This window comes from Ostrinia nubilalis, chromosome 14 (assembly GCF_963855985.1).
Source record: "Ostrinia nubilalis chromosome 14, ilOstNubi1.1, whole genome shotgun sequence".
Lineage (NCBI taxonomy): Eukaryota > Metazoa > Arthropoda > Insecta > Lepidoptera > Crambidae > Ostrinia > Ostrinia nubilalis.
Window position 1 is genome coordinate 1260651 of NC_087101.1, and position 11236 is coordinate 1271886.

An 11236-nucleotide genomic window follows, 5' to 3' on the forward strand; every position below is an offset into this window, starting at 1 on the left:
TGGATCCGTACATGCCCCTACATTCCAGAATTCGCGACAAGCCACAAGTTGTGAAATAATTAACTACGTATCTAATTGTTGACGAAGACTCTACTAATGAGGGTTTTCGCGATTGAAAAATCCGCCAGATGGCAATACGTAGACGCGAGGTCCAAATGCTGCATGATTGGTTATTTTTGACATGACATTGACAGATATGTCAAAATCCACCAATCATGCAGCATTTGGACCTCGCGTCCACGTATTGCCATCTGGCGGATTTTTCAATCGCGAAAACCCTCATTCTAATCGTTTTTGTAGAGCTAAATGAAAAATTCAAGGTATTTCTTTGTTCTATAACTTTGCTTTTAATGCTAAGTAGCGTTTTCTGTCTATTAATATCTTGCTACTTTTATGACAGAGTCAGAATTTTACGATCCTTCAAGCCCCGAGACTTGAGAATATAAATCAATTGTTATACGGTCTTATATCAATAGAAAGGTGCACACGTCACTTTAAGGTGATTTATCAAACTCTGGAGAAGCCGGGTGAAAAGCTAATTCTATATTATGTTTAACTGAAAAATTAAACACGTTGCGGTTAACGCATAGCTACATTTAGCAATTAGTACCAATTCCGTCCATGAGTGTTTCAACACGGGAAAGTTATTATTATTAATAATAATTCATAATTGAAGAAAGCAAGGAGGCTTTTCTAACCAAGTTTCTTTAAGTCCAAAATAAACATAAACTACCTACAATAAGTCAGAAATCAATATCGCTATATTCAATTAATTACGTTGAAAGTCTTTCATGAATCTATTGAAAGGCTTACAAAGTTGAACGTTTGAATAGAAATACACCCTTTTCAAGCAAATCTCGAAAGAAAATCAATAAACACTCTGACTTAATAAATAGCTGTATTTTCTTACTCAAATTAGGTTCTATCGGAGCACAAACAAAGTATCTAATTCAGTCATTAAAGCCAGTATTTTGAGATTCTAAATTGCCCTGAGAAAACTTATACAGCCACTACAGACGAATTTACGAGATAGAAGCAGTATTTTTGTAGAATCTTTATCTAAATAGAGTCTCCTCTCGATTGCTTTTTATGGTATCGTAAATAGAAAGTGTATGCAGTGGCGGATTAACAGATTGGCCGTCTGTAGGCTATGAGGGGGGGAGGTTAAGTTACATATGAATAAAGCTTACTAGGCCAATATTTTTTTAAATTAATTCCCGGCAAGTTGGATTACCTACCTACATTTAGATTTAAAAAAGTTATGAATTGAAGCCCTTATGCCGCCTTAAGCTTCAGCCTACTCAGCCTGCTGATAAATCCACCACTGAGTATTATGTACACATACCTACATTTTGCAAGGATACAATACCTATTTGTGCAAATAGGACAATGGCAAAAAAATGCAATGTTATTAATAGCATAAATTATAATAATTTATTATTTAACAATCTCATTTCCAGCATTTTCATATTCTAAAAGAATTATTCCAAACCAATTTATCCGTGCTATAGAATATAAGGTCTCTATAAAATTAATGATCTGTTTGTTTCGCAGTGCCACTGTTTATTTACTCACACAAACAATTTTAAAGGAAAATAAAGCAGACCCGTAAAATATTTGGTGTAGCCAACATTATTTACATGACTCATGACGATTGTATTGAATACGAGATCGTAAATCGATCGGTAGTATACTCGAGTAAACTCCACCGAATCGAGAGAGTAACTTTGCGATAAATGTGTCGGTTCGAGTTCTCGAGTTGTAGTAATAAATCGAGTACAATCAGTTATCTGCGTTTGAATAAACATTAAAGGTGTAGAGAAGGAGTTTGTTATGCTAATTATAAATTTTGATCAAGAAAATTTAAATATGCAAATGACAAATGAGTTTGTGTTAATAGAAGGTATTTATTTTATGGCAGGTGATCCTACGTAATAGGTTTGAAGACCATTATGTGAATAAAATCACCCAGATCCTAATGCTTAGTTGCACACAAGTGCTCCTAGACATTGTAACCTGATAACAAAAAACATTAAAAACACGATTCAGTAAGTCATAAATTATTCTGCCATGTGATTGGATTAAATATTTTAAATTCGACTAATAAAAAAGCCTCAATCTATGCTAGAAATTAAATCAAGTTTTGATCTTTGTTCTGCATGCACCTTAGAATTGATGAAATACCCTAAAACTCATTTTTGCAAATAGGCTTTTAAAAAGCCCTTTTACACGTCACAGTATTAACCTTACCACTGCTTCGGGACAATAAATGGGCCAGTGCTGAGAAGCCCTCTAAGTAAGTATGTAAGTACTCGTAGTTAAATGGCAAAAACTATGCGGGAAGTCTGTCTAGATCACCTACGTCCAGCGTTGCCAGTTTTTTTTTTTCGCCAAGTCGGGACTTTAGTACTTTTTGAGTGAAAATAGCGGGATTCTTCCGTCAGAAGCGGGACATAGTAAAAAAAACCGGCCAAGTGCGAGTCGGGCTCGCACACCGAGGGTTCCGCCGTACAAACGTAGCGGTTTACAATTTATGACGTATTAAATCAAATTACTTACTTGATTCCGTTGCGAGTAGTGGCGAATTTCAAAATATGCGGTATGATTATTTTTTATTTATTTATTTTTCCTATATTTGCATTATAGGTAGGTACCTACCTCAGCGTTTTGAATTTTTGCGTTGATTTAGAATTTCTCACAGTTTAGAGGCAATTAGATTTAAGAAGTGTTTGATATGAATTTCAACTATAATATCTCTACGCGTTCATGTGAAAAAGGGTAGGTAGTAAGTTTATAATTATTAAAAAAATATTTTATGTCATGTAAGCAAAAATAATATTTTAAATTTTATATAACTTCAAATTTATCATTTTCGCAATTTTTCCTTTATCTGTACTATATAACGTTGCTTCGTGCCGAATTTCAAGATTCTGAGTTCACAGGAAGTACCTTGTAGGTTTTGATTCCCTAGCGTGTGACGGAAATTCGTCTAAGGTGTCGGTATAAACTGCTGTATCTTTTGATCGCGTTAACTTAGAAGTTTGATTTTTTTACTTCTTAAAGGGACAATAGATCTAGGTGTTTGGTATAAATTTCAATTTGATACCTTTATTCGTTCGTGAGAAATAAGGTAGTAAGTTTCATTTTATTAAAATATTTTTATTATATTATATAACTGAAAAAATGAAATTTTCGCAATTTTTCCTATATTTGCATTATATGACAATGCTTTATGCCAAATTTCAAGATTCTGAGTTTACGGGAAGTATCCTGTAGGTTTTGATTCCTTTGCGAGTGTCGAAAATTTGTTGAAAATATCGACATAATCGGCTGTATCTATTGATTGGCTTGGCTTAGAAGTTTGATATTTTCACAGCTTAAAGGGACAATAGACTTGAGTATTTCATGTGAATTTCAGCTTGATACGTTCACGCGTTCTTGAGATAAAGGGTCTTGACAGACGGACGGACAGACAACAAAGTGATCCTATAAGGGTTCCGTTTTTTCCTTATGAGGTACGGAACCCTAAAAACGTATATAATCAAAGGTTTTTCAAATATTTATCTTTTATTTGACTTAAAATTACGTTTACGTGACAATAGATAGCAAAACTAGCCATAGAAAATGTATTTTACCAAAAAAATAATATTTTAAATCAGATTAGAGAAGTCTATCGTTAAATTCGTGTTTAGAATAAAAAAACAAAAATCGAAATAAAAAAATTATTCTTTAGAATAATGGCGTTTCAAACAATAGTCTGGTGAAGTGAGTGTCTCTCTCCGAAAAGCGGGACAGAGCCTGTCCCGCGCGGGACATTTAAATTTGATTTAAAAATCGGGACGTCCCGCCAAAATCGGGACGTCTGGCAACGCTGCCTACGTCCTACACAATAGATGTTAGCAACTTCCAATTTAGGCTATAGCAATTTTTCAAATATACCCGTGTTGTTTTCGGTCAGCTGGGCTCACAGCGCCGACCAGTGTTTGCACAGTGGCAGGTCAACCTGCTCGTATGTGCATATTTACGGCTATACAACCACCAACCTGTACTATCTGTATTAAATTTTTCTCTACTACCAGATTTCTTTCTCTTTCTACAAATAACTGGTTATTGCCACTTACTTAAATTATAAGATCTTAAGATTTTACTAGTCATATGTTACATATTTCAAAAGTAAACCAATAATGAAAATTTCAAGACAGTGTCACAGTGAAAACTTGATGCACACAACCCCAGCTCAATAAGCTCTTTTAAGAAATCTCAATTTTCAAAATTTCTTTATTATCAGAATTCCCTGTATAATAGGCGCAGACCAGTTAGTTAGTTTAGTCGGCCGATAGTTGGATGTATGAAAGTGCACATTGGATCTGCCGAATCTTCACAGAAATTATAATCGGGCTCAACTATCGGCCGACAAAAAGTCTGTTAGGCTAAAAACGTTCTGAACCTATCTAACCGCAATTCAAAAAACCTTTCAGATTATTCGAAGAAAACGAAGAGCTGCTGACCCTGTTCGAAAAATTCGAGGACCTCAAAACGCAAGAGGCACTGGCCATCTCCACGGAGTTAGCAGAACACGCTACGAAGGTCATGCACACACTGGATGAGGGCATCAAGGGGCTGGGGGATATTGACGCCTTCTTCGCATATGTGAGGCATGTGGGGGCTACACATCACCAGGTGCCAGGGTTCAAGGCGGAGAACTTTTGGGTAAGTTTTTCTTCAGAACTTCTTGCTGGCAACTTTGCTGATGAAGGACGAAGCACACTTGTCAACCCGGAAACGGACCGTAACTGTATCAACTCGAGGCGGTCAGTATTCGTTCGTTTCAGCCGAAAGACGTCCACTGCTGGACAAAGGCCTCCCCCAAAGATTTCCACAAAGACCGGTCCTGCGCCGCTCGCATCCAGGCACCTCCCACGACCCTCACCTAGTGGAAGGCCGTCGGTCCACCTAGTGGAAGGCCTGCCCACGCCACGTCTTCCGGCTCGTGGTCGCCACTCAACTCAACTACGGTCAGTATTATTTGTATGAAACTCCGTACTGCAACGCTGCCGTCCGGGTTGATAAGTGTGCTATGACCTTTAATAGGTCCCGTGATTGATTGAATCAATTTTATGCTTTAATACGGGGGGCTAAAGTGAACTGCGAGGGAATCAAGGTGCCTGAGTGATTACGTGTCTAGTTTGACTACACTTTAGACGCTAGAGTTCAATCAAAGCTTAAAAACTAATTTAAAGTTATAGAAAATAGCCACGATAGCCGAGTGAAGAGGTCGTTCGGACTGGTCGACTTGTGATTCGGGGAACGCGGGTTCGATCCCTGCCGGCGCTCTACTATTGTAGTGAGCTCACTCTCGTGATCGTGACACGAGCATATTTAGCTTAGAACGAGGGGCTAACGGGACTATTAGTAACTTGTGCAATAACAAACTACTAATCATCTTTTATTAAAAAAAAATACTTAGACGATACACAACAATAAAATTGGCCGTGATTCTGGTAATAATAATCTGATGGGACTAGTACCCAAATATTTTCTATTGCAGATGTTTATGAAACTTTAAGATTTTATATTCCATATTCCTTTCGTTATGCAAAACCTATCGCGAGAGCTGGAATAAAATACCCGTTATCTAAACGCCCGGCAAAGTAAGTACCTAAACCTTTAACCCAAAAGTAAGTTAGCAACACGATGTACCTGAACTGTATGAACAGAGAGCCCAACTTCTGCCTTTCCATAAAATAAATAAGCCTGTAAGTTTACTGAAGTTAATATTCATCGCTCGCTTCTCACAAACTTGGCGGACCGAAAGCAAATGTAGTCTGCTCGTTTTAATTTCTTTACGAAGATTCTGCCGAAAATAGGTAAGATTCTTTTCTGTCCCAATCTCTGATTGAACCGAATAACATTAAAAAAACCATACGCACTAACCAAGATCAGAAGAATATAGGGGAAAGTCTGGTATATTGGACTGTACCACCGTCTTTAAATTGCTGCAATGGCGACACTCAGTGATACATAACTAATAATACCTACATTGATTTATCAGACACATTGTTTCTGCGTATCACTGGTACTTTATTTAGCAGCCGGTCCAATACACCCGACTTTCCCCTAATCATCATCACCAGCCAAGCTAGGATGCGCGCCGTGATAAAATCTTGCCGATGATTTTAGACGACAAATGTATGGGTTTATCGTGCAAAATCGACAAAACACCTCGATAAAAGTTACCTACCTACTGGTTATTTAATCTCCACTGCAGGAGCACGACCGGCAAATGGAAGATGTGGCCTACACTTCCCACGATAGCCAGATGGGTTAAGGAGGCCTGATGTTCGTATTTCGCATATACAAGTACATTTGAGTGTATAGGTTAATCGCTGGTTTAAAATTTCAATTATCTATAAACCTACCATAACATAAAACACCTATACATATATTTCGTTTTTATGTCTGCAACATAAATCTTTCAATATTTCTCATAAGGTGGAAATTTTCTCTTAATTTATTACAACGAAGACTGATATTTACAAAAATGTGAGCTATTTTCTGATGCAACTCTAACGAAAATATTTGTTGCCCGAAAAATTTCCGTGATGGACCGACGTTTTCACTTCATTATTTATTGTGTAAATATTCTAGAGACTAACTAAATTGAGAACTATTTTTAAACTTTTAATAACAGCAACCGTAGTAAATAAGAGACTGAAAAAAGCTTCAAACCAATGCTTGAACCCATACTTGAGTTTGATTCGAGTTTTGATTGTCGTTTTATAATCAATTAGTGTAGGTCGTGGGTTATATTCCCGACTTAGGCAATTCGATTTTTTCAAGTTATTTATAATTATAAATTTAGTTTGAGATGCAACTAACGCTAAAAAATTAAATAACGACGTATGTTAAAGTCATGAAAAACATGAAAACAGCACCGCAGAAAATAAAATAATATACGTGCATAGCCCACGGTCTTTTCTTCTTTCTCTAACGCACTTATGCATGCATGTACCGTATCATAAGAACGTAAAAGGTTGTACATACTTTATTTGAGACGCTTTGTTCTTTAACCTTTCGAAAAGGTAAAAGGAAGGTAAAGAGGTCCTCTAATGAACTTACCTTTCTCTTTGTAGGAAAGGCATTGATTTATTTTTGAGTGCTACCCTCTGAATGCAATGACCGTTTTTAATTGGCCCTCCTCTTAGTTTTGTCGTAGACTTTAAATATTTCTGAAAGGGTAGATCGAGTTACTTTATTGAAGAAAGATTTCCAAATGAAGTTAAAGTGAAGAGACTTCAAATAATTCTAAAAGAATAGAAACAGATCGTGTGACCTTATTTAATTTAAAGGTTTACGTTTGCCACTGTATTGTAGTTATTCGTTTCTCTTGAGGAGAAATTTAACCATATCGGATGGACAAAACAGATTTTCTGACCTAGAACACCATGATGGTCAATTGATTTCTACAGCCTTAATAAACGAAACAGTCATTTTTCTATTTGATAAAGTCGGCACATTACTAGATAGCGAACACAAATAATATCTGTCATAATTATGTTTCATATTCTTTAGCTAGACTCTATAGTCACATATTAGTAGGTAATATTACAAGATAAAATATTAAAATATTTCTTTAAGCTCTCACAAAACATAAGCTTATATTTCTAAAGAACTTGTAACACAGACATAGTTACACTGGCAACATTTTTTCTCTCAGTTATTTTTCATTTTGTTCACGATTACAGAGCAATAAGAATTCCGTCCCGTTGGGTTCCCAGCCAAAATTAGGGTTCAGTGGTTTGATACGATACACTACTCTGAAAAATGTTTAGGTATTTAAAACAATAGGCAGGTACTACAATAGGTGATCCATCTGCTCGTTTGCCTCCTGTCACATGAAAAAAAAACAATTTTATGAGAGTGAGAGAAAGCTCAATGCTAGCTTTTGTTAAACGATTGGACCAATTGCGAATTGGACCAATCGCGCTAGTAAAATAAATAATTAGGTATTCTCATTTGCCGTATCAAATAATGTATGTTTCTTTTCTTGAAACTACGCTGTGAAACTACGCCTACGCAGTTATACGGGTAAACAAAAAGATAAAACTACATACGGAATCCTTTATTCATTCAGAATTTGCACTTGCCACAATTTTATCCGATTAGATAGCTGCCAGGCGTCTGTATCACACCGTTTATTGGCGAATACATTTCCGATAATACCTCCTTACCTATAAGAAAGAAATAAACAACATTCATAACACAGCTTGTAGGTATAAAGCTTCTAGTTTCTTTTTTCATAGAAGTGGGTCACCAGCACAGAATGTTTCAAGTGAAATAATTTGGAATGTCAATTCATACATACGAGTAAAAATATTTGATACAGCTGAAAGCATAGGTATTATTAGGTATTCTTGAATCGTTCGAATTTCATTACACATTACCAATTTAAAACAAATTGTAGAGCGCCCCTTCACCAGGAAACTGTAATATTCAGGACGAGTATTCTTTAGTCTGAAAGAACTGATGCAATATGTATTATAATGCGACTTATGCCTGTATTCACAAAAATTGCTTGCTTAAGTGAAGCAGCAAATCGAACGCACAGCGTTGAATAGAGCTGTGTGATTGGTTCGTGTGTCACCCTGTACGTTCACGCGCACTGTGAGACCTCATAGTAATGTTTGTGAATACGAGCGTAAACTGAAAATTAGCTTGTCAATTAACGTAAATGCTCGAAATACAACCTTTGTTTAGAGGCGAATGTTTGGATGAAAAAAATAATACTTTTAAATTCATCATCAGAACTTTTGTCTCAAATATGGCTTGCCCTACCGTCACTTCGGGAGTTGTACCGATATCGGCTGATAGTTATAAGTATTTTGGTAATCTTCTTTTCTAATCTCAAAAAAGATGTTTCAAACGCTGTCCATTACGAACTCCTAAAATAACATCATACTTAATACGAGTTTAATATGTTTAATCCACGGGTCATATATTCGTAACAGCCTCAGAGCCCAACGCTTATAGCTAGGTTACACCCCCGGCAAAAAATATTGCCTTCTGCTTCGCACATTCGCTACAGCAGTTGTTTTCCAGGCTGTGACAATAAAAGAACTCTATGTATATGGTAATAAATAGTAATAAAATTGGTACGACGATCCTAGCTAGTAATCTAGGCCCAATATAACCAGAGCGACTATGTTCACTGGAATATGGATAAATCGAATTCATTCCCTGCTGCTGTCTTTCTTGAACACTATAATCCGGGTCATCCGGGGCTCTTCAAGGCGATAGTAAATAGGCTGGACTGATTTGTCAAATACCTACCTGGTTTTGCTTGATCAGGCCACGTACAATCAATTCGATCGTTCTTTTCAGCCAAATAACGTCTAGGTACTAAATACAAGCCTCCCCCAAGGAATTCCCGTGACGTCAGTCCACCTAGTGAGAGCCCTGCCCACACTACGTCTTTCAGCCCGTAGTCACCACTCGAGAACTTTTCAGCCGGAACGGCCATCGGCTCTACGAGCATATGCCCCGCTCACTGCCACTTTTCAACCGACTTCAAAAAAAGGAGGAGGTTCTCAATTCGACCCGTATGTTTTTGGCATATACCAATAATTGCTTTCAGTAATGTTAGTTTATTTTTCACAGAAAATCGAGCAGCCGTTTCTGCAAGCAGCGAAGACGACGCTCGGCGATAGATACACGCCGAACATCGAAAATATCTACAAGAAAACCATTCGGTTCATACTGGAAAATCTAGTCAAGGGGTACGAAGAGTCAAGCAAAGAGAACGGGAACGGTCAAAATGGGCAGACTTGATGGATGTATAGTTTAAGCTGCAGTCACACGATTAATGATAATGTTAGGCGTTAAAAGAATCCAATGATGTGGACATTTTTAAGGAATTAATGCCCGTTTTCACCATCAATCCCTAATTTTTAAGTGACCCCTATGAAAACAAAATTCCTGTTTTGTGTTACCAGTCACTTAAAAATTAGGGATTGATGGTGAAAACGGGCATAAGTGGACTTTCCACAACACACCACTTGGATCGTGTGTTGGACGCTTTATTTGTTAATTTTGGATAAATTTTTGCTTAGATTTAAATGTAAAATGAACCATTTTTATATATGGAGGTCTTTTAACAACTCTAATTGCAAAACGTTGTATTAATCTCAGTATACCAAGTTACCAACTAAGTTTACAAACATGTTTTAAGGTACATTGTATCAATTACGAGTATAAGAAATGTATATCGCCCATTTGCGACGACACTGTGACATCTCGACATATACGATTTTTTGTTTTACCGAAATTCTGAACCGCGATCTTGCGTTCTTTTATCTCCAAAAACAGGGTATTTGTTACTCCAAAAACAACAATACTATGAGAGAAAGAGACAAAATATTACGTTATAGCGCTGGCTCGTTCGGCGATCTAGTTGGCTTCGACACTGTGACAGTTCAGTTGCCACCTGCGCTTTGAGATGTGAGGTGCTCTTCGTTTTTAAGAAAAACGTGACATCTAGAGGATACCGCGGTATTGATGACAAAGGTAAGTTTTTAAAATATTTTTATTTTATTCGACAATGTGGCACGTCATACTTATCACAGTGTTCTTCTAAAACAAAAAGCAAAGTAAAAGATAAATTATTTATATGTCACGTTATTCTTGTAAGAAAATCGAAGTATCATCGGGACATCTTAACTAGTAACGTTGTAGATGATGAAAATTTTTCCTATATTGGAAATATGTTGTAGGTCATTTGTTGATGTTCTGTTATTGCAGAATACATGTTATTGAAATTGAATGGTATATCTACTTGTCACGTTGTATACGCTAAACAGTAATACTAAACTCCAGATATCATTACAGATGGGGACTAGCAATGCAAAAAAGCAAAGGTTAACATTTGTGGCGATGCACTGCCTGAAGGAATTCCACAACCTAATCCGACAACATGACTAACAGCGCTATCCGAGCGCTGTGAAAGTGTCTCTTTGAGCTATAATAACGTCGGAACTAATATGAGTAGATGTAGACTGATAAACATACATTCGTTTTGAAGAATAGTTCAAATACTAGAAATACAGTGCAAATAAAACATACTTATACGACTGTCTGTTTTTACAGACACAACAAGCAAAATATTTTATATTAACATACGATAGCCTTAGATTAGCTTAATCTAAGACGATAGCTAGCAAAATTATCTATTAGTAGAAGT

At 36.6% G+C, this 11236-nt stretch overlaps 1 protein-coding gene across 1 annotated transcript in view; it reads left to right on the top strand.

The window, feature by feature from the left end:
• Positions 1–10980, top strand: part of LOC135077967 (neuroglobin-like) — a 51483-nt gene extending 40503 nt beyond the window's left edge. The window contains exons 2-3 of the mRNA XM_063972507.1: positions 4479–4710; positions 9658–10980. Coding sequence (XP_063828577.1) covers positions 4479–4710; positions 9658–9828 — 403 coding nt within the window. The 3' untranslated portion in view covers positions 9829–10980. The remainder of the gene's footprint in view (positions 1–4478; positions 4711–9657) is intronic.
• The last annotated feature ends 256 nt before the right edge of the window (positions 10981–11236 follow it).